This window comes from Loxodonta africana, chromosome 4 (assembly GCF_030014295.1).
Source record: "Loxodonta africana isolate mLoxAfr1 chromosome 4, mLoxAfr1.hap2, whole genome shotgun sequence".
NCBI lineage: Eukaryota > Metazoa > Chordata > Mammalia > Proboscidea > Elephantidae > Loxodonta > Loxodonta africana.
Window position 1 is genome coordinate 124,301,694 of NC_087345.1, and position 25,405 is coordinate 124,327,098.

General features: G+C 35.1%; 1 protein-coding gene across 3 annotated transcripts in view; it reads right to left on the bottom strand.

The window, feature by feature from the left end:
• Nucleotides 1–25,405, bottom strand: part of ATF7IP (activating transcription factor 7 interacting protein) — a 119,954-nt gene that overhangs the window by 28,749 nt on the left and 65,800 nt on the right. For 2 of the 3 annotated variants that reach the window (XM_010595070.3, XM_064284547.1), the window contains 7 exons: nucleotides 24,785–24,871; nucleotides 23,412–23,557; nucleotides 18,896–19,033; nucleotides 10,608–10,673; nucleotides 5,647–5,720; nucleotides 4,686–4,774; nucleotides 1,263–1,901 (listed from right to left, as the gene is read on the bottom strand). In XM_010595070.3, coding sequence (XP_010593372.1) covers nucleotides 1,263–1,901; nucleotides 4,686–4,774; nucleotides 5,647–5,720; nucleotides 10,608–10,673; nucleotides 18,896–19,033; nucleotides 23,412–23,557; nucleotides 24,785–24,871 — 1,239 coding nt within the window. The remainder of the gene's footprint in view (nucleotides 1–1,262; nucleotides 1,902–4,685; nucleotides 4,775–5,646; nucleotides 5,721–10,607; nucleotides 10,674–18,895; nucleotides 19,034–23,411; nucleotides 23,558–24,784; nucleotides 24,872–25,405) is intronic. The other variant, XM_023554539.2, reaches the window with a different exon arrangement.

Consider the following 25,405-nt stretch of genomic DNA (forward strand, 5'->3'; position numbering starts at 1 on the left):
AAAAAACCCTAATTTAGTTTTTTGCAAGCCATGATCTTTCAAGGAAAGTTCTATAAAAGGGAATATATCTCATCTGGGAATATGAATAATAAGGAAAAAAAAAGAATTAGAGAAAAAGGAAGTACCACAAAAGAATCTTGCTTGTCCACTAATCTCAGTTAAAAGCATTTGTTTTAATATTGTTTGTTTTAATACTGGAAACATGAATAATAATGTCTAAGGAATACTGTGGTGGCACACAATGCTAAGAAACACTATTCCTGCACTACATCAAACATTTAAATTATATGTACTAATATTAGTAACAATTGCATTTTTAGATAAAATGTCAGGCTCTTATATCACAGATGTTCACTGCATGACAATGATATTCAGCTTCTGCTCAATATTAATTTTGATCTGCAACTCACTAACTCCCTCAGCAACTGTGAAATACAATCATTATTTTATAAAAAGAGAACACATTTAGAGGGTAAGTACAATACTAAAGGCTATATGACAAATAAAACCGCTTGAATATCTCACTTATAAAAGTAATTTTGTACTTCAGAATCTGTTTTTTTAAATTTCATAGTCACTTTATCAGTAAGACAGATACTATAGTTACATGTGATGTCTACCCATTCTTGCCTGTCTTTCCAAACATAGTTAAGAGTAAATGTGAAGTCAGAAATGAAGAAGAGGCAAGCTAAGGAATGTGTACAGAACGTATGCTTTCAGGATCAAGAAGACATAGCATAGTTTTACTGAGTTTAAATTCAGGTAAAATCAAGTTCTCCTTTTTGCAATACCTCTAAGTAAATACAAACATAATCACATATCATAAAGAAAAATAAATAATAGAAGCAATCGTTCTGTAGTAAATTAGAGGGGGAAGAATCTATTTTTAAACTGTTTAAATTTGGAAGATGTGAGTGATGAACATACAAAGAGTTGCATTTTTCTCTTGCAAGCATATACTAAGTCAATTAGATACTTTAAAAATAATTGTTCTATTCAGATATTCTTGTAAAATTCACCCAAATTAGGAAAACTACTAAAAGATAAAATACAAATACTAACCTCTCATTCAAAATACACTCTCCCTATCCCATTTAAACATTATCATTTCTCTTAGGTATCTAAAGAATTATTAAACATAAGGAAATTCTATTTACTCTGCTCTTCAAATAACACTAGCCATTCCCTCCCCCAAAAAGTTCAATCATCTAAAGGCATTTATATGCTTACATTTCTATTATTAAACATACATACTAACTTACCAATTCTTGGGGTAGTAGTGCTGCTCTGTTCTGCAGGAGATGAAGTACTAAAAGCAGAAATTGGAATTTTCATCTGTATAGGACCTCGATTATTTGATGGATTATAGAGTCCTGATGGGCCAACTGTAGGTAAAGAAGTCCTTGTGGCTTGTACAATAGAGTGTGCTGTTGGAACAGCCTGTACAGCAAGTGTTGTTCCTAACGGTGCAGCACTGGCAGGAGAGTTCCTTTGAATACTAGGACTGGGCACAGAAGGAACATTGTTTGGTTTAGTGGGGTTTGGCAAGGATGGCAAAGATACTGGATTTTTGGTAAGACCACTCACTGTAGGTGGGCTTTGCACAGAAATAAATTCAACGTTGCCAGAAGGTTGATTGGTCACTAAAGTCCCCGGATGGCTCTGTAGAAGCTGAGGCTGGGAGGATACAGCAACAGGTACATGCAAAATCACTGGCAAAGGTTGTAAAGAGATTGTAGTTTGAGGATTTCCACTAGGCACCTGAGTAGTAGCAACTACTGTAGCTGTGTTGGGTGCAGGAAGAACTGATGTTGCTGTCAGAGAACCTGAGGTTGCTGGAGTCTGCAATTTAGGTTGACTACTGACAACAGTTGGAGGAGTGATAAGACTGGCTGAAGTTGCTACAGAAAGAAAAGAGAAGTCTCAGTTTAAATGCATCAGCTAGGAGAATATACCGCATGCAAATTTAGCACATTATACTAGATCCCATAAAATCTTTGATAATGAAATTACTTCCAGATTCAAATTCTGTAAGTTCTCAGAACTAAATTTTTATAAGCACTTTGTTGTGTGTTTGGTACAATATAGAAATAGCACATGATTTATGATTAGTATGGATGACTGCTACCTCACTAGCAAAACAATCTCTGAAAATTACTATAATTACTTCAGAACTGGAAAAACAAAAAATACAACAAACTAATAAATAAGTGTAAAAAAAATACATACATACATATATATATATATAATTGAAACTACTCTAAAAACATTACATATGACTTAGAACACCTATGGAGCCCTGGTGGCATAGTCGTTAAGAGCTGGGCTGCAAACTGAAAGGTCAGCAGTTTGAATCCACCAGCCACTCCTTGGAAATTTCATGGGGCAGTTCTGTTCTGTCCTATACCATCATTGTAAGTCAGAACTGACTCGATGGCAACCGGTTTGCTTTTTGTTTGTTTTTTTAGAGTGCCTACAGTATATAAACGCAAACAGTAAATATACAAAAAGTTCTCACCATTAATGAGTGACAGGTAAATCAGGCCATTATATAACGACTATGAAAAACCTTTATCTGTGGATCAAGTGTTAATGAATTCCTTGGGAGAGAAACTAATAAGGAAAGGCTCCCTCTACTGATACTATATGATGGGGAAAAAGCACTTAGTGAAGATGGATAATGAATTAAGCAATGAGGGAGCATACAAAAAAGAGCAGAGAAAAGCAAAATGCTGGTCACTGGTTGTATAGTGATTTTGATTCAACTACTTGTATGCGTTTCATTTGAATAGGTTTATAATAGATGACCAAGTTTCTCTCTCGTTTGATTTCTCGTCATTCAGAAATTACAAGCACACGAGAGCAGCAACTCTCAAAGTGCAGTCCATAAGATATTTGGGGAGTCTGCAATGTCAAAACTATTTTTGTAACAATAATAAGACATTATTCGACTTTTTCACTGTGTGGACATTTGCACTGATAGAACAAAAACAATAATGATAAAATTTCTGGTACCCTAGAAGGAAAAACCAAGGTAGTAGTGCCAAACTGTAACTGTATTCTTTACCATCATACATTCACAGTAAAAAACAATCAAAGCATCTTAAGCAAACAAACAGAAAGAATGCCCTTGATGAGCCGTAAAACTATTAATATCATTAAATCTCAACCCTTGAATACAGATCTTAATATTCTGTGTGAAGAAAACAGAAAGTATACATGCATCACTGCTGCATGGCTAAGTAGGGTGGCTTGCTCAGTGTCTGAGCTGTAAACTGGACCAGCAGCCTTTTTCACAGAATGCCATTTTTCTTTGAAAGAACAACTTAAAAACATACTATGGTTATTCACGTTTGAGTACATGGCAGATCTTTTCTTGAAAATAAACCATGTAAGGCAGTAACTTCCAAGAAAACAACCCTATACAGTATTTACTGGCAACATTAAATCTGAGCTTTAAAACAAAAATTAGAATTTGGGGGGAAGTTTGTATTTGCCACTGTGACAATGGCAACTTCCCAAATTTGTGAAGATTTTTCTAAGGAGAACTGATGATGAAATTAACAGGTGCAATTTGTTTTTATATTTATTCATGGAATGTATCAACATATGGAAGACTTGCACAACTCAGTGAACTAGTATATCCCAAATGATCAATGAATGAAATTAGCAATAGATCCCTCCAAAGTACAAGACGGATAAATGGATTTTAATGTAAATGAATTAGAAAAGTTTAATGAATTAGAAAAGTTTATCGGTATGGTTTCAGATTCAACTTTTCAACTAACTTTTAATAAAATATACTTGTCAGTTTCAAAGATTACCCACAATTATTTAAAAGGGCTAGTAAAACACTCCTCCCTTTTCCAACTATATATTCAGTGTAAGGCTGAATGTCCTTCAAATACTTCAACAAAAACAACATATTGAATGCAGGCGTAGATACGAGAATCCAGCTGACTTCAGCTGTCTTAATATCTTTAAGACAGACATGAAAGAGATTTGTAAAAATATAAAATAATAACACTCTTTTCACTGATGTTTTGTTTTGGAACAGATCTTTCATTAAAAATGTTATTTGTGTTACACATAATGGGCTTATTAGTAGTATTTTTAAATGAATAAATATTTTTAAAGTTTATCAGTTTTAATTTCTACTAGGAGATATTTTTACTTAGGAATCCCTGAATAGCACCCACGGTTAAGTGCTTGACTATTAACTAAAGGCTGGCAGTTTAAACCCACCCAGAGGTGCCTCGGGAGAAAGACCTGGTGACCTGCTTCTGAAAGGTCACAGCTTAAAAACGCTAGGGAGCGCTATTCTACTCTGCAACACATGGAGGGCTGTCATGAGCCTGAAGCAACTCAATGGCATTTTTTTTTCTATTATAGTACGTATCGATTGATATACCTCAAATAAACAAAAGCTCTCTACAGTTCTTAATTTTTAAGCGCATAAAGCCTTCAGAAGACCAAAGTGTTTGTCTGACATAAAAGATTTGGTTTTCTAGATTTTTACACACTCTTAACTGTGATCCTGAATTTTTTAAATTTTGAAATCAGATCTCTATTTTGGACCAGTGTGCCTAATTTTTTAGTCATTTCAAACTTAAAAGATTGTACAAAAAGAAAACAAAAAACTTAAATTCCTAAGAAAAGGTATTTTGGTGTTAAGAGAATGTTACCTGTATTCACCGGGGTTTGAAAGGATGGCAGTGCACTCTCGCTTACATTTCTTTTGGACTCCAGCATCTGTCTCACTGTGCCTGCATTTCTATGAAATTAATATTCACATAAATTGTCAACGGACATGCCATTATGGAGGATACCAATTTATGTATAGAGAAACCAATGGCCCATAGAAAAGGGTAGACAGACTTGTGTTTTACAGCACTAAACTACAAGTGACTGCACTTAGACATAGCTGGCACAGAGCCTTCTTACTATACCCATTGCTATCAAGTTGATTCTAACTCAAAATGACCCTACAAAACAGAGCAGAACTGCCCCAAGGAGCAGCTGGTGGATTTGAAGCGCCAGCCTCTTGGTTAGCAGCCGAACACTTAACCACTGCACCACCAGGGCCTTGTTAATACTGGGGTCTATTAGTGAGCCCTGGTGGTGCAGCGGTTAAGAGCATGACTACTAACCAAGAGGGTGGCAGCTCAAATCTACCAGTCCTCCCTGGAAACTCTATGGGGCAGTTCTACTCTGTCCTATAGGGTCCCTATGAGTTGGAATCAACTCGAAGGCAATGGCTATTTTATAGCTTTAGAGAAGAGTTTTCCTCTCATATTCTAATGTCCTCAGTACTTTTACCTGATGACCGAATGTAGGTCCCAACAACTACAGAGAGAAGTCTTTCTCATCCCCAACCAAAGCATTTCGGAATTACTTGAAAGGATACTTTATTTACCACAAGTGGTTAAAGAAATCTGCATTGACCAAGAAAAGCCTTATAATTAGCAACAGTAATACAGTGGAACACTTATAACAAAGCAGAAGAAAATATAATTTAATCCAGTACACTTAATATTCATCTCTACATAAACACACAGGCTTACATTCTATGGTTTTTCTATAAACTAAAATCAGAACCTTGTTGTTATTTTAAAACTGGACAAATATACTATTTACAATTCTCACCTGTAGGGCACATTATTATTACTATTGATATCATTTCCAGGCTTTCCTGGCGATACAGGTGGGTTTGGTGGATTCTGAAAAAAACATCAAGGTAAAATAAAACTTATACAATATACAGGTGAACTTTAAAAAAAAGAACTTTAAATGCTTTGTCAATATATGATCTGTTACTGCTCTAAGACAGTGTAAAAGATTACTAGTTAAGAATTTGGATTTTAATATTGTCACTTGTTAGCTGTAGTATCTTAAACAAGTCACTTAATCTATTTAGGATAATTATTATCATTTGAAAGGTAAATGTAATAATTTCTATGCCTCAGTGTTCTTGTGAAGAGTAAATAAAGTGAAAACGGCTGACATGCTATAAGGGGTCAATAAACATTAACGATATGAATCTAAAGAATAACTGGACTCATTCATTTAATAAATATCTAACAGATGCCTATGATACAGCAGATATTGCTTCTGCTATAGGCCACTGAGTAGATTCCAACTCACAGTGAACCTATAGGACAGAGTAGAACTGCCCCATAGGGTTTCCTAGGCTGTAATCTTTATGGAATCAGATGGCCAGGCCTTTCCTCCACAGAGCAGCTGGTGGGTCCCAACCACAGACCTTTCAGTTAGCAGCCGAGCACTGCAGCACCAGGGCTTCTTACAGCAGGCATAGCAGGTATCCTATTAGCACCAGAAGTACAACAAGCAAGACAGATATTTATTCCTTGAAACCCACTCCCCATCAGTAATTAAAATAAGTGGTATCCTAAGTCACAAATCAAGACTTTCAAATCGAAATTATTTTTAAGATTTTTGCTTTAAAAAATAAGTACCCACCACTATGTGACATAAGGAGCCCTGGTGGTGTGGTAGTTAAGCATTCAGCTGCTATCCAAAAGGTCCGCAGTTCAAATCTACCAGCCGCTCCTTAGAAACCCTTTGGGGCAATTTTACTCTGTTCTATAGGGTTGCTATGACTCAGAATTGACTCGACAGCAATGGTTTCATATTATTATTATATGTGACATAAATAATTTTATACAAAAATGTCACAATTCTAAGTATCAACTTCCTTCAGCCTCTCCCTCCAAAAAACAGAGAATATAAAAAATGGAATTCTGATAGTTACATATTGTTATTATTTGTACCTTCATTATTAATTACACTATCATTTATTTCTTGAATTGGGAGAAATAAATAAAATAAACCCACTCAAAACTTAATCAGGTGAAAGTGTAACAGACATTAAACCAAAGATGCTAATGCTTAGGATCACAGCAAGCAGATGCAACTAATCACTTTTCCCTCCGCACAACAAATATATTTTGCTACTTTTTACAGGATAAAGAGATGACTTTAATCAACTAATTGCAGTAGGTATGTGTACAGTGGGGACTAAAGACAGAACTAAAATAATCTGCTCTGAAGGGGCTTAAAATGTGGCTGTGAACACAAGACAAAAACGTAAAACAAATAGAAAAGCAAAATAAAGTAACAGTAACACCAATGGAAAATGTTAAAAAAAAATTTTGGGGGGGAAGAGAATGCATCTTCAAGCAGGTCTTTGATAATCAGTACACTAGAAATGGTTAAAAGAAAGAACATTCCAAGGATAAAAACAGAAAAAAGTAAAAGTATAGAGAAAGCAGCAAAGCTTTGAACATGGTAAGGTGTCAATTGATGGAGAACCTGAAAAAACAGTGGACAATTTAGATTTAATCCAAAATTAGACGGGGAATCAATTAGGTGACTGATTTTCAAATATACAGGATAAGCATGAGAAAAATCTCATCAGTTCTTTTGTAAGAAGAACTAGAAAGGATGCAAGGTAGAGTTACCAGTCATAAAGCAGTACAACAAGTTATAGTATGAATTGGTATTAGAAGAAACTGCCTACAGGGGTTTTCTGTTCTTTAGAAAGTTAAAATAGAAAATGTTAATAAGACAAACCTGAATGATGGGGTTTGTTTTTAATTGGTTAATATCAGAGGGCCAAGGAGCAAATCTAAACAGAAAAAAAGCATTTAAAGTTTTATTCTTTATTTATTCTGATAAACTGGAAAGCTAAAGTGCTAATCATTCCCTTTCTATATCTCTCCTATATATAAAATCGAGCAGGAAACAAGTGTAAAATAATAGTGGGTACTGTAATTAGAAATGAGGAAAATAGTTCAAACAAAATAAGTTTAAAAATAAAGTAGAACAAACAATAATGACCATGAAGCAATGTAATAAATGATAATGAAAATGGCATACATAACCACGTACAGTAAACAAAAATATTATACATATAAGTCACCTTTGTAAGAATTAGGAAATGAAGCAACAAAATTCTGGAAATTTATAGAAATCATGACTGTCTGGAAAGGAGAAAAATATTAACAAGAATGGGTAGAAAGATGTCCAAGTTTTAAATTTAAAATTGGCCTGGCCCACAAGCTAATGAAATAATGAACAAAACTTGAAAGATTCAAGACCACCTTAACATTTCAAGCACCACACCCCTCTAAATTGATCAAATTAATCTTTTCCTATTTTTAGAAATTACACAGTATGTGCTCCTTGTTTCAATACTACTTGTAGCTCTTCAAAAAAATTCTTCAGGGGCTGTAATATTTTTTCTTTATTCCTTAAAGTCTCCATCTATCTCCTTTAACTAAATAAATGAGAAGAATTGGGAAGGAGTTTTATGCACAAAAATTAGAAAGTACACGATGGGCAGCATGTTCATTAGTCCAGCCACAGGGATGAAGGGGAAATAATGGAAATTCATACTGTACAAAATAGTGGAAAAAGTTCAAAGCCATGTGTTTGGTTCACTTACATCAAATAAGAAAGGTGAAAAAAGTTTTGTATCCATTTTCTAATATGAGAAATAAAACCGCCCAGTTTTTACATTATGACAGAAACAAAGCTGAAAAAGTGGAACTCAGAAATAAAGAATTACACTACTGAAAACAGCTATAATAGCAATAAAAAAACTGAGGGGTATGACCAAATTAATGTTTGGTGAGATCAGTCTGTGCAGAACAAAACTGTCAGTGGCTCTGGAAAAAAGAGAACACTTAAAAAATTAAGTAAAAAAATAAGAGAGATGGAGAACAGATTAGCAGTTGCCAGGGAACAGGGTATGGGGAAAGTGAAGGTGAGGATGAAAACATAAAGGGTCAGAATGAAGGCGTTTACGATGACGGAACACATATCTTGACTGTGGTGGTAATTTTATAAATCTACACATGGCACCACACACACACACAACAAATGAACAAACTGGTAAAATCTGAGCAGGGCCTGTAAACTAGTTAACAAAATCATAACAATACTAAATTCTTGGTTTTGATACTGTACTACATGTATATAAGACAGTGCAATTGGGAGGAGAGTTCATGGGACTCTATACACTATTATTACAATGTCCTGTGAGTCTATAGTTATCTCAAAACAATTTTTTTTAAAGTAAGGAAGATATGAAACCACATCAAGAAAGAGAAGTCCTACAGCAATAATTCACACTGAAATAATTACTATTACTGGCAACAGCTATGTGCCAGGCAATAGAGCTATCAAGACAAAAAAATGAGATGTAACTTTTCCAAAAAGAAAAAGTCAAGAAGAAAAAGAAATCCGGAGCTAGAGAAAAATGCAGAACAAAATTCTAACTCACAGAAAAAGAACAGGCTTACTAGCCTGACAGAAACGGGAGATACCCCGAGAGTATTGCCCCAGATACCTTTTTGGCTCAGTAGTGAAGTCACTCCTGAGGTTCACTCTTCAGCCAAAGATTAGACAGGCCCCTAAAACAGAACGAGACTAAACAGGCATACCAGCCCAGGGGCAAGAACTAGAAAGCAGGAGGGGGACAGGAAAGCTAGTAATAGGGAACCCAAGGTCGAAAAGGGAGAGTGTTGACATATCACGGCATTGGTAACCAATGTCACAAAACAATATGTGTACTGACTGTTTAACGAGAAGCTAGTTTATTCTGTAAACCTTCATCTAAAAAAAAAAAAAATTAGAGGCCAAGAAAAAATCTAAGAACTATGATCCAATATACTAAGTACTATATTAAAAATGGGGCCCTGGTGGCACAGTGGTTAAGAGTTCAGCTGCTAAACAAAAGGTCGGCAGTTCGAATCCACCAGCAGCTCCTTGGAAACCCTATGGGGCAGTTCTACTCTGTCCTATAGGGTCAGTGTGAGTCGGAATCAACTTGACGACAATAGTTTTGGTTTTTTGTTTTTTTTTTTGGTTTATATTAAAAATATGTACTACAGAATAACATGAAAACACAAAGAGCAAAAAGCAGACTGTAGGAGACAGCTTATGCTATGCTACGGTGTTTGGACTTAATTTTAGACTCAAAAGAATAATTGAAATGTTTAAAGCAATAAAGTGGCCTGATCTAATTAACTGCTTGGAAATTCTATGGGGCATTCTACTCTGTCCTATAGGGTCTCTATGAGTCGGAATCGACTCGACGGCACTGGATTTGGTTTGGTTTTGGTTTTATTCATGACACTAACAGCACAGCAGAGAACTGACTACACAGGGAAGAAAGAAAGGGGAGGAAAGGGCTACCAGAGGCAGTGGAATACTAAAATATAAAATACTCTAAGGAACATGATGACAGACTAGACTAGGACACTGGCAAGAACGTAAAAAGAAACATGGTAAGACAAATTCCAAAAATACAATTTTAAAGATGGATGAAAAATTACACCTCAACAACAACATATCCTAAATTGGTTAATACAGTGTTGATGTATCAGAGTAGTGAGGATTAGAAAAAGGTTAGGTTAATAATTAGTTCTAGAGCTGCAGCTTCAGAAACAAAATACAGGAGATGCAAGTATGAAAGTGAAACTTCAGACCTGTAATAAAAAAAGTTGTTGCCTTCTAATTCAGCATTTCCTAAGATTACCACTTAAAGCTCAATATTAATTATGCACAAATAGAATTCTTACTTCTTGTCTTTTCTTAAGATCTTCTTTGGCTGCTCCAAACCGTTTTGTTAACCTGGCTATCTTGGCCTAAAAAACAAAAATAAATCAAGTGGCTTTTTCAGTATTAAAAAGGAACCTGTGCATACATAACTAGAAAACCAAGAATAACAGTATCCACTGACTAAAGAAAATAAGGCAAGGTGATTTTAAAATATACAGTGAAACCTCTGAGCCAGAACTCAGGGACTGCCTTGTTTTTCCAGGTCTCGCAAGTTTTCAGTCTTTGATGGGGTGCAGTCTTAACACTTTTCTATCACTCTCTATTAGTGGAAAATGTGAGTTTTCCTTCTCTGACATGTTTCTGCCTTACACAAGTTCCAGCTTTCACGGGTTTTACTGTATATGTAAAACGACCCCTGATCTCAATGCTTAGAAGTAAACATTACTAATTCGATGATTAGCTTTTTTCCTCCTAGAACTGGTATGTTTGCTCACATACCAGTGTATTTCTGAATATGTATACTTATATTTTGTATTAATTTTTAAACACAGTTGTAATCACACTTAATTTTCTCACTGAGAATTATATAGCAAGCATACCTGTAGGTCCTAAAAGATTCTGTCAATACTATTTATGGCTATATGAATAATATTATATCAAACCATTATTTACACACTCTCCTTACTGGATAGGTAGAATGATTTTCAGCATCCTGCTATTGTGAAATAACACTATGATGAGCATCTACAACTCTTCTTCTTCGAGGTTACATCCTTAGGGTACATTCACAGAAGTGCAATTCCTGGGAGACAGGATACTTTTAAGACTCTTACCTAAATGCTTTTCAGAAAGGCTTTCCCAAATTTACACTTTCAAAAGCAGTATAAATTGTGTACTCATATAATATTACTCTTTGGAATATTTCATTTCATATTGTATCAATCTTTAGCAGTAAGACAAAAACGTCATCTTATTAGTGTTAACATTTGTTAGTAAAATTTAGTATATTTTCTATATTATTGTACTAATCACTTATACAGTTTATATAAACTGCCTAGTCACATATTTTGTCCAAATACATATTCAAAGGAAACGTGAGAAACTGAAAAAAAAAAAAAATTGCAGGAAAAAACGGGGAGAGGGAATGAAAGAAAAATAATCACACCAACACATACTTTATTGTATTTCCTTTTAGTCTTTAAGGCATAGATGCGATACTCAATTGTTAACTTGTTGCTCTTGCTGCTGTTGGGCATTAAACATTTTCAGGCATATTGAACTAAACTTCTGAGACAGGATGAAGAGCTTCTCCAGAAAATTTCTTTTATCCATTATAAGAAAACGGTATTACTTAACTTTTAAGGTTTCTTTCAGAAAGAGTCACTTCTAAAGGGGACTCCAAATGTTACAATGTTAAAACCACCAGTTGTTGTCTATTCAGTTCTGACTCACAGCAACCCCGACTGTGTCAGAGCAGAACTGTGTGTCATATGGTTTTCAGTGGCTGATTTTTCAGAAGTAGATCACCAGGCCTTTCTTCCAAGACGCATCTAGGTGGGCTTGAACCTCCAATCTTTTGGTTAGAAGTTGAGCGCATTAACCACTTACACCACCCAGGGAATCCTTTACAATATATGTAAGTTCATTAACATGGCCTAGGCAATCAATCACCTATGACGCCCAAAGGTGAAGATGTTCCCCTGGGCTTAGTTATGTATGGATGTTAAGACCCGAAGACATATAACATTATTCTATATTATATCCTTAATATGAATTTTCCTTTCTGGGCACTAAAATATTTCAAGTAACTTTTTCAAAAAGGTAATATTGAAAGGTATTTTATGTACTCCATTCTTAGCCAAGAATGACTACATGTTGTTAGATACATGGAAAAAGGTCTAGAAGGATACATACTAAAGTTAACAGTGATTACCTCTAGAGGCTAGAATTGGCCAGAAATGGGGGAGAGTTAAGATGAAGGGCTATACTTTCACTTTATAAACTTCTGCAGTATTCAAATGCTTTTAAAAAAGAATTACCACTTAGAAAATTGAACACTAACTGCGAAAGAAAATCAAGACTTCCCATCTAGGAAGACGGTACAACTTTGTTAACTCAGGTTTTTATTCGGTCCATTTTCTTTATACAGTCTTGAAATTGTCTTTTTTTTTTTTTTTTTTGGCAGGGAGGGAGTGAGGGATTTTATTCTATGTACTTTTTAAAATAACTATCGTCCGTGAAACCGTCTTTCTAACTGGTTACTGCTTGTACATAGAAAAGCTACTGATACATGTTACCCTTATTATCAGGTAGCTGTTACTTTCCTTCTTTACTTCTAACAGTTTGATAAGTTAATTCTCTTGGGTTCTCTTTCTACCAATCATTATTAATTTCTTTTTCCCATCTTATTTCATTGTCCAAAATTGTCAACACAGCTCTAAATAACAGCATCAATAACAGACATCATTTTATTTTCAAATTAAATATTAATACTTCCAGTAAATCGCTATTTAATGATCAAAGTTTTCTATTTACAAAAAGTTTCTCACAGGTTCCCTTTGTGAGGGTAAAGCAACTTCTCTTTTTTTTTTTATCGTGAATGGCTGGTGAATTTTAACAAATCCTTACTTGGCATTTACTAAAAGGATCACATTATTGTTTGTCTTTCCTTTGTTAATGCAGTGAAATGTAATTGTTAATACTGAACCATCCTTTCATTCACAAGAGAAAACCATGTTATGAAGTAAAGCTGGCCTATGTATTTTCTTTTCTTGTGCTACAGTATGCCGTAGGTTGCTTCATAAAATGAAGTCTTATTTTTCCCTACTCTCTAGAACAGTTTTTACGAAATATGAATTACCTATTCCTCAAAGATTTGTCAGAATTTTCTGGTAAAGCGTCTAAGCCCAATCACTTCTTCAGAGACGGATTGTTGAGTATAATTTTCACTTCCAAAATTGCTAAAAAATTTTAAGGTTTCTACTTCCTTTAGGTCAAGCATAAAAATGTATTTTCTTAGGTAAAATGGACATCATTGGTATATGGTTGTATATAATTTTCTCTTATTTTTAGAATCACCTCTGGATCTTTACTAAGATTTTTTTTTTTAATCCTTACATAGTTTACAAAGAATCAGCTTTTGCTTTTATTGCTCGATCTTCAAAAATAGTATTTCTGATTATTAACTTCTTCCTTCTGCTTGGGGTTTAGTTTGATACTACTGTTTTTTCCCCCAGCAGCAGAGATGAACATGTGGAAGTTTTTCTCTTCTCTACTTGTTACTAGCGGATTTAAGGTTATAAATTTCCCTTTGAATATTAGCCTTGTCTTTAACCTACAGGTTTTAACATGTCGTGCTTTAATCATATTTCTGATCCAAAGAGTCTATAATTTCCATTTTTAATTTCACTTTGCAATTATCTAAATTTATGTTTTGGAGGCAGACATTTGTTGATAATTTTTAATTTCATTACAGAGTTGTTGTTACTGAATCCACAACAAATGACATTTGTTTGCACTTCAGGATTTCCCTAGAAGCTACTAAAGTTCTTATCTGACAAAGTATGTAAGGCATATAATCCTAAAATTATACATCTATGCTTAAAAAAAATAGAAACCATGAGAATAATTGTTGGGATTTACCTTACAACTTGACATCTCCGGAAAAACATACATAACTTTTTCACTATTCCGAAACCAGCCAATCCCTGAACTATACAGAAAAGTTACTATACTCATATAACTAATAAAAAATAAAATAATGAACTCCCTAAATTCCATACTTTTATTTTCATACACACCACTGGCTTTATTAAAATGTCTCTTTAGTACACAGAAAAGAAGCCAATAATTAAAACTAGGTTTTCACAAAATCATGTGGGAAAAAGTATTATCCAGAAAACCAGCATTACTCAAAACCAGTATTATTCACTGTTATAAAAATGACTCTAGTTATTCCATGTTCATGGATTAGAAGACTTTAAAAAAGCATCAATCAAAATACCAGAAAGGCATTTTGTGGATAATGACAAACTGATTATCTAACGTTACATGAAAAGGCAACAAGACCTACAATAGCTAACACAATACTGAAGAAGTACAGAGTTGGAGGATAGACACTACCCAACTTTAAGACTTATCAGAAAGGTATAGGGTTCAAGACAGTGTGGTATTGGTGAAGGAACAAATACATAAATCAACGGAACAGAACAGAGCCCAGAAACAGACACACACAAATACAGTCTGCTGAACCAAAGGCAATTCAGTGGAGAAAGAATAGTCTCTTAAACAAATGGCTTTGAAACAACGGGACACTGACTTGCAAAAACGAATCTAGACACTCAGTTTACATCCTTCACAAAAATTAAGTCAAAATGAGTCACAGACCTAAATTTAAGATACAAAGCTATACAACTTCTAGACGATACCATAGGAGAAAATCTGGTAATCTTAAATTTGGCAATGACTTTTTATACATAACATCAAAAGAATGAGCCATGAAAGAAAAAAATTGTTAAACTAGACTTCAATCAAATTAAAAACTTCTACTCTGTGAAAGACACTGTTAAGAGAATGAAAAGACAAGCCACAGACTGGGAAAAAAACCTTTGTAAAACACATATCTGATGAAAGGCGTGTAATCAAGATACACAAAGAACTCTGAAAAAAGCAAAAACTACAAAACCTTACTCAAAAAAAAAAATTAGAGACATAAACAATGGAAGAGGCAGTGGTGGTTCACTGGTAAAATTTTTGCTTTCTATCTGGGAGACCTGGGTATGATTACCAGTCAATGCATCTCAAGCACAGCCACCATCCGTCAGTGGAGGCTTGCTTACGTGTTGCTATGACGCTGAAGAGGTTTTCAGCAGCGCTTCTAGACTAAGATGGACTAGGAAGAAAGGCCTTGCGATCTACTTCTGAAAATGAGTCAACGAAAACCCTACAGATAACAAACAAGAGTCCTATCTGTAGTTCATCATGGGGATGGCACGGGACCAGGCAGTGTTTCATTCTGTTGTGTGTGGAGTTGCCGCATGTGAGGAGTCAACCTGAAGCAGCTAACGACAACAAATAATGTAAAGACATCCTCTGTTTATGAATCGGAAGACTTAATATTGTTAAGGTAGCAATGTGCTCCAAAGTGATCCACAGATTCAATGCAAACTCCACCAAAATCCCAATAATGACCATTTTTCCAGAAATGGAAACACTGATCCTAAAATTTATATGGAAATGCGAGAAACCCAGGCTAGGCAAAATAACCTGGAAAAAGAAAGTTGAAGAACTCGTACTTTCTGATTTCAAAACAAAAACTATAGTAATCAAGATTGATATACAGTAGCCCACCCTTATCTGAAGGGGGATATGTTCCAAGACCCCCTGTGGATGCCTGAAACTGTAGATAGTATGAAACTTTATATATACTATGTTTTGTCCTATACGTAAATATCTATGATAAAGTTTAATTTATAAATTAGGCACAGTAAGGGATTAACAACAACTAATAATAAAGTAAAACAATTATAATTAATCACCATAATAAAAGTTACATGAATGACAGAGCTGGACGGTGCAAGATTTCACTATACTATGTATTCATCTAACATTTTTAGACAGCGACTGACTGCAGATAACTGAAACCACAGAAAGTAAAGCGGCGGATAAGGCAGGACTAATACTGTACTAACATGAGGATAGACATATAGATCAATGGAATAGAATGGAGAGCCCAGAAATAAACCCATATGTCTACTGTTAATTGATTTTCTACAAGGATGCCAAGATCATTCAAAGAGGAAAAAACAGTCTGTTCAAAAACTGGTGCTGGGACAACTGGATATCCATACGGACTCCTACATCATACTATATGCAAAAATTAACTCAAACTGGATCAATGACCTAAATATAAGAGCTAAAGCCATAAAACTCATAGAAAAAGAAAACATTTGGCACTGGATTTGGCAAAAGATTCTTAGATATGATACTAAAAGCAACAGCAACAAATACAAAAACAGATAAAATGGACTTTGTCAAAGTTTTAAACTTTTGTGTACCAAAAGACACTATCAAAAAAAGTGACAAAAAACTACAGAATAGGAAAAAATATTTGCAAGTTATAGACCTGACAGAACTCAAAATATATAAAGAACTCTCACAGCTCAACAAAAAAAGAGATAAACGACTCAATTTAAAAAATGGGCGAAGAACTTGTATAGACATTTTTCAAAGAAGATACAAAAATGGCCAACAAGCACATGAAAAGCTGCTCAACATCATTAGTCATTAGGAAAATGCAAATCAAAACCACCTACTCTGATGGCCATAGTAAAAAAAAAGGGGGAGGGGGATAAAAAATGTTGCCAAGGATGTAAAAAACGGAACCCTCATAAATCGCTAGTGGGAATGTAAAACGGTAACAGTCCCTGTGGGAAACAGTCTGGTGGTTCCTCAATAAGTTAAACACAGAATTTCCCTATGACCCAGCAATTCCATGCCTAGGTATAAATTCAAAAGAATTGAAAACAGTATTCAAACAAACTCTTGTACACGAATGTTCACACCCGCACTATACGCAATAGCCAAAAGGGAGAAAAACAAGCCAAATGACCATGCACTGATGAACGGATAAACAAATTGCAGTATATCCCATATAATGGAATATTACTGAGCCAAAAAAAAAAAAAAGAGGAATGAAGTTCTGATACATCCTACAATATGAACAAACCTCAAAAACATTAAATGAAAGAAGCCAGACACAAAAGGTGACATAGTGTGTGACGCCATGTATGTGAAACATACAGAATAGGTAAATTAATAAAGACAGAAAGCAGATAAGTGGTTGCAAGGGGCTGGGAGAAGGCAGATGGGAAATGACTGTATAACTGTCAGAACGTTGCCTTCTGAATGATGAAAATGTGGAACTAGATAGAAGTGATGGTTGCACAAAATTGTGAATATACTATATGCCACTGAACTATATGCTTTAAAATTATTAACACCATGGTACCGTGTGCCCATTTCAGCTGAAACTCTGAAAAACGTATATTAATATATAAAAAACCCAAACTAGCTACCATCGAGTCAATTCCATCTCATGTAACTATGTTTAAAAAAAAGTCTCCGGGTGGTGCAAATGGTTAACACATTTGGCTACTAACTTAAAAGTTGGAAGTTTGAGCCTACCCAGAGACATCTCGGAAGAAAGACTTGGTGATCTGAAAAATCACGACACTGAAAACCCTATGAAGCACAGTTCCACTCTGACATACATGGGGTTGCCATGAGACAAAATCTACTTGATGGCAACTGGGTTTTTCATATTTAATAAAAATGAAAAACAGTATTTATTAATAAATACAGATTAGTAAACTAAAATCTAAACTAATGCTGAAGTAGGTTAATATAAAAAGAATCTCTCTTCAACACATATTCTTGAGCATTTATTAATGCATATAATAACATACTAAATGACAGCCTTTCTTAAGTAATGAAAAAAAAAAACTCCAAAAGCACTGTCAAGTCAGGATTGATTCTAGCAGTGCCTGCCAACCACTCCAACTGTATTAAACCAGTCCAGGGAGGCTGAGATCACCCATATCTCATGCCAAATGTGCAGTGGATAATAAATCCCACTCCACACAGCAACTGCATCCTGCAGAAATCTCAGTTGCCCTTCCCTGGTCAGTCCAGACAACAGTTGCCAGCACAGTCCTTTCTTTTTCAAATCCCCATTTACCCCTGGGTGAGTCAGTGAGTACTGGCCCCTTCTCTCTCTCAACCCCATTTACCCAGGGCTAGGTCAGCAGGTGCTGGTCCCTTCTGTTTCTTAGGTCTGATAAAACTGTTGGAATGGAAAGGGCTATATTTCACCTAGCCCCCCGAAAAAAGGATACAAAAATACACAGGGCAAGGTCCAGGAAGGGTCTCAGTGCAGAGCTTCCATGTTCCCAGGGAATGCACTTACCATGAGAGAGCAGATATTCGCTCTCACCACCTATGAAATTCCACTGAACTCCCTCTACTTCTAAAATTTAAAATTTACCGTATTTTTACACAAGTAACGTGTGCCTTCTATATGTTTGCCAACCACTATGCTAATTTTTTTTGACAGTAAAAAATTGGCATAGTGGCACTTCTGAATATACCTCAAAAGGGGAGGGAGCAGTAGGCAAACAAACACAAAAGGCAGTGTTATCTGCATTAAAATACAGTAAATATGTTTTATAGTCAACTTCAAAACTCTATTCCAGAAAATAAGTTTATAAAAATGACGCGTGGAGTATACAATTTAAGTCAGCGTACAAACCTGTAGTTCAGTAAGAACTGTTTTATGCCTTTTGTTACATTCAATCTTTTCCACTCGTGTTTTCAATTCTGCCAAAGTCTTATCAAATACAGCACACTGTAGCGTACACAATTTTTCTTCCAGCAACCACTGCACAACCTAAAGAAATATATATTCCTTTGTTACTAGCAGAGAGGGCATTTCAGTATGTAGCAAACAATAAATATTCATACGTATTGATAAGATAGTAATAATGTATTAATTTAATGAAGAAAACATGGTGGCATCCATAAAGCAATGCTATGTGCTGAAATTCACAGTTTCTACATATTTACCTCAAAAGAATAATACATATTAAAAACAGAAAATTTTGAGAGTAAAATTTTTAAAATAATTTGACTTTAAGTTTAGTATTTTCTTCCAATACCCCTAGTGTTGATACGCTAGGGCAGTTGTTCTCAAACCATTTAAAAAAAAAATTAAAGGAAAGGACCAGTTTTTAAATTTTCTAATCTATTGCAGATGGATATTTTTGTGGGATACATTAAGAATGTCACTCACTACATTACTGAATTTCTATAAAGCATTTCTAAAATACCTACTCTCAATTTCTGTATCTATCTCTTCGTGGACCCATAACAAAAAGCAGACTGGTGCCTATCTACGAACCACGCTTAGGTAACACTGTTCTAGAGAAGTAAACTCTCAGTATACTTAAGGAGCCCTGGTAGCGCACTGGTTAAGCATTCAGGTGCTAACCAAAACATCAGTGGTTTGAACCCATCAGCTGCTCCATGAGAGAAGGGTGGGGCAGTCTGCCTCCGTAAAGATTACAGCCTTGGAAACTCTATGGGGCAGGTCTACTCTGTCGTACTCAATCGCTATGAATCGGAATCAACTCAACGGCAAAGGGTTTGGTTTTTTCAAACACAGAGCAGACGCAACTTTTATACATAAAATTTTTCAAAATTCTTTCGCAAAACTACCTTCGTAATTCTAACAGCTTGATCAGAAAGACTAAATGAGCATTATTATCTCCACATGACAAAGAAAAAGATAACGGGGAGGGGGAGCCACTGTTTTAATTGCCTTACTGTTCATTTTTCTAGTGTATGGATATTTGTACTGTATCTTAGTGGATGACCATTGGTCTAAAACTTACATTATTCTTAATTTCATCATTAAATATATGATACCCTGAAAAATTAACTTCACCTGAATTTCATATCCTCTCTAAACACAGGTGTTTATTATAAATATGTTTGTAAACACACTTTTTTCACTGTTCCCATCCATAGTCTAACATACATAGTGGGAAGGTTCCAAACTCCAAATATTCCTTTCCCCTGTTATTGTTAGATGTCGTCAAGTCGGTTCTGACTTATAGCAACCCTGTGTACCCTATAGAACGAAACACCACCAGGTCCTGCGTCATCCTCACAATCATTGTTATGCTTGATCCCATTGTTGCACCACTGTGTCAAACCATCTCATTAAAGAGTCTCTCTTTTCACTGACCCTCTACTTCACTAAGCATGATGCCCTTCTCCAGGGACTAGAACCTCCTGATGATACATACAAAGTATGTAAGAAGTCTCGCCATCCTTGCTTCTAAGGAGCATTCTGGCTGTTCTTTTTCCAAGACAGAATTGTTTGTTCTTTTGGCAGTCCATGGTATATTCAATATTTCTCACCAACACCATAAATCAAAAGCATCAATTCTTCTTCAGTCTTCCTTATTCACTGTCCAGCTTTCGCACACTCAAGGTGACTGGAAACACCATCACTTGGATCAGGCACACCTTAGTCCTTCAAGTGACATCTTCGCTTTTTAACACTTTAAAGAGGTGTTTTGCAGCAGATTTGCCCAATGCAATGTGCCGTTTGATTTCCTGACTGCTGCTTCAATGGACGTTTATTGTGAATCCAAGTAAAATGAAATCCTTGACGACTTCAATATTTTCTGTTTATCATAATGTTGCTTATCGGTCCAGTTGTGAGGATTTTGTTTTATGTTGAGGTGTAATCCATACTGAAGGCTGTGGTCTTTGACCTTCATCAGTAAGTGCTTCAAGTCCTCTTCACTTTCAGTGAGCAAGGTTGTGTCATCCGCATAACACAGGTTGTTAATGAGTTTTCCTCTAATCCTGATGCCACATTCCTCTTCATATAGTCTAGCTTATTGGATTATTTGTTCAGCATACAGATTGAATAAGTATGGTGACAGGAAATAACCCTGACACACACCATTCTTGACTTTAAACCACACAGTATCCCCTTGTTCTGTTCAAACTACTGCCTCCTGGTCTATGTACAGGTTCCTCAGGAGCACAATTAAGTGTTCTGGAATTCCCATTCTTTGCAGTGTTACCATAATTTGTTATGATCCACAGTCAAACGCCTTTGTAGTCAATAAAACACAGGTAAACATCTTTCTGGTATTCTCTGCTTTCAGCCAGGATCCATTTGACATCACCAATGATATCCCTTGTTCCACTTCCTCCTCTAAACCTGGGTTGAATTTCTGGCAGTTACCTGCCGATGTACTGCTACAATCGCTTTTAAATGATTTTTAGTAAAATTTTACTTGTGTGTGATATTGATGATATTGTTCAATGATTTTCTCATTCTGTTGGAACAAATTTATTTAGAATGGGGACGAATATGGGTCTCTTTCAGTCGGGCGGCCAGGAAGCTGTCTTCCAAATTTTTTGGCATACACGAGTGAACGATTCCAGCACTGCATCCATTTGTTGAAACATCTCAGTTGGTAGTCCGTCAATTCCTGGAGTCTTGATTTTTGCCAATGCCCTCAGTGCAGCCTGGATCTCTTCCTTCAGTATCATTGGTTCTTGACCATATGCTACCTCCTGAAATGGCTGAACGTTGACCCATTCTTTTTGGTACAGTAACTGTGTATTCCTTCATCTTCTTTTGATGCTTTCTGCCTCATTTAATATTTTCCCCATAGAACCCTTCAATATTGCAACTGGAGGCTTGAATTTTTTCTTCAGTTCTTTGAGCTTGAGAAATGCTGAGTCTGTTCTTCCATTTTGGTTTTCTAACTCTAAGTCTCTGCACATTTCATTACGATACTTCTAACTCTGTCTTCTCGAGCTATCCTTGGAATCTTCTGTTCAGCTCTTTTACTTCATCATCTCTTCCTTTCACTTTAGCTTTAGCTATCATGTGTTCAAGAGCAACATTCAGAGCCACTTCTAACATTCTAACTTTTGCATGCCAAATCGCCAGTAATTATCAATGCATCTTGATTGCATGTTTGATCAATTTCAGACTGCAGAAGTTGGTAAAAATCTTCAATTTCTCCATCTTTGGCCTTGGTGGTTGGTGCATAAATTTGAATGACAGTTGTATTAACTGGTCTTCCTTATGGAAGTATGGCTATTATCCTACCACTGACAGTGTTGTACTTCAGGATAGATCTTGAAATGTTCTTTCTGACGATAAACATGATGCTGTTTCTCTTCAATACATCATTCCCAGCATAGTAGGCCATACGACAGTCTGATTCAAAACAGCCAATACCAGTCCATTTCAGTTCACTAATGCTTAGGATATCGATGTTCATATGTTCTATCTGATTTTTGACAACTTTCAATTTTCCTAGATTCATACTTCATAAATTTTACATTCCAATTATTAATGGATGTTTCCAACTGTTTCTTCTTATTTTGAGTCATGCCACCTCAGCAAATGAGGGTCCCAAAAGCTTGACTCCATCCATGTCATTAAGGTCGACTCTACTTTGATGAGTCAGCTATTCCCCAGTCGTATTTTCAGCCCTGGGGGGCTCATCTTCCAGCACTGTATCAGACAGTGTTCCCCTGCTATTCATAAGGTTCTCACTGGCCAGTTTTTTCAGAAGTAGACTGCTAAGTCCTTCTTCCTAGTCTGTCTTAGTCTGGAAGCTTTACTGAAACCTGTGCACCAAGGGTGATCCTACTGGTATTTGAAAGACCAGTGGCAAAGCTTCCAGTATGACAGCAACACACAAACCACTACAGTAGGACAAACTGATAGACATATGGTGGTCCTTTTCCCTAGTCCTTCTAAAGCCTTGCCCCTACCATTTTTAGTGTCATGCCTAAGGTACATAATCAAGATTTCAGAATGTGAGGACTTAGAACAATGAAACTAACTTATGAAAAAGGCTAAAATGTTAATATGTGAGACTCTCATGTTCGCTTTTCACTAAAGAAAGTTCAATATGAGAAGAAAAAAAAAAGCTGAAAACTTACGTTCAGTTTTGTTACTAAGGCAAAGAAAGAAGTCATTATATCTCCCTTTCATTTCCATAATCACTAGCATCTCCAAAAACACCTACGTAGCCAAAAAAGAGTCAGAATACATTTTAAAATTAAATTATCAAGGATAATAACAAACTATACAAGCTCAACCACTTTCTTCAAGCTCTTTTTATGATAAACCTGAATGTCAGTAAAATACAGAACAATGTCCAAGATCCAGAAGAATAAAGACTGCTATCCTTTTTATTTTAACTTATAATAGAAAATACCTTTTGTAGTTTCTGGTTAATGTCTCCTTTGGCTGTAATCTTTACTTGAAATTCTGCCTCATATTCTTCTTCCATGTACCGACGGCGTTTAGACTGTACATTGTCCATGTCCTCTGATTTAGAACGTTTTCTTCTTGAAAATTCATCTGAGATCAAAAAGCATGATGATTAGTCTGGTATTTTTCGTATAGCCATAATTCCTATTCTTCCCCCTCATCAAAATATTGTTTCTATCTATCACAATAGCATTCTCAACTGATTATTTTATGTAATTTTTTAATGTATTCATTTTGAAACATAGGAAAGTGGCTTTTAACATTTAACATGAAATTATATAAATAAGAGCTTCCTAATGACTAAGCAATGTAGAATGTGAACACAAAACATTCTTTCCTTGAAATCTTAACAGTAAGATGGAGTTGCCTAGCAATTCTTTATTCATAAGGAAATCATTTCATATTCACTCCCTATGCTAAATTTCATAATGCGCATGAATCCTGACAAAATATAGTATTTATTCTCATGTCATAGATTTCTAATAATTGTGCATAATCATTAGTTATTAAAGAATTATTTAATTCTTCCTCCTCAGTAAAATGAAGGAAAGTCTTACTTTATCAGCCTTAAGAAAATAACATAGTAACAGTTATTTTTAACACAGCCTAATGAATTTCAAATACATAAGTCATAAAATAATTATGTCATTAAAAAAGTACATTTGGTAAATAGACAACCAAAGACTTCATTTATAAAATTTCTACTTCAAACATTAGTAATATTCATAAGATCATAAGCACATTTTATTTAGTTTTGTTTCAATATCTAAAATTACTAAAATCTCCACTTTTTTTAAAAGGCAAATACCTTTATCTGACCATACCTATCTCTCTCCCTCTCACTACATATACCTATACGCCAATTTATTAATCCAGATCTACTCTACAACTTCTCTTATAGTCAGATAACTTACCCATGGTCACAGATGGAAAGGAGTAAGTTTCCTGATTTCTAGTCCAGTGATCTTTCCTACAAACCTAAGGATACTCAGCCCCATCATTTCCCCTTCCTTTGAAGCTTAAGAACCTAAATGGACTGAAACACGTAACAGACCAGACAAAAATCTTATAGTCCAATGCTCTAAATGTAAATTTAAACAATTTCTCTCAAGACACTGAGATAGTAACTTACTAAATATTAACCTTAAATCTTTCTTGTGGAACACTGAAATATATAAATAAACACTGAAGTATATGAGATGATTAAATCACAAAGTTTTACAACTATCTCATGGACAGAAATATTCCATGTCCTTAAAACCAAAAACAATGCATCTATTTTTCAAACTAGCTCAAGCTGGGTTTGCACATGCATACTTTTCTCAGAAGGTCTTTCATCTTCTTCAGGTATTACTTGCTCGTCGTCCTCAGGTTTGCTGTCCTTTTCATTTCTTTCTATTTCTGCTGTAATAAAAATAGAAAAGAAAATCTCATTTCCGCTGGAATGTGTAAACAGCTCAATAAAATTTACATTTTTGGTAACTCTTCAGTTAATAATCTTATGAAATCAGAGTCCTAAAATATGAAATTTTGAGAATAAAGAGGGAGCATCAACTGGTAGAAATGAATGACCAACTGTTTCTGCAAATTCATAATAAACTTTTAACACAGGAAAAAAATTATTAGTAGTACAGATTTTAAAATTAAGACTCTTACTTAGTAATTTACTGTCACCATAAGATTAGTAAAATGTGAAAGCAACTACTATAAAAGCACTTAAGACTCCTTTACGTTCAATTATAAAAGATTAAAGCAGTGGTTTTGACAATTATAAAAATACAAATCACTGAAAACTCCAAACACCTAACATACTGACCAGGCAGGCTGAATAATTAAGTTACTCGACTAGTTTAAGAATAGTTCATAGAAGAGGAATGGAAAAGCTATCCTAGAAATAATAATAGTTTCAGTTAAAAACTACCTACTTTTGACACCAGG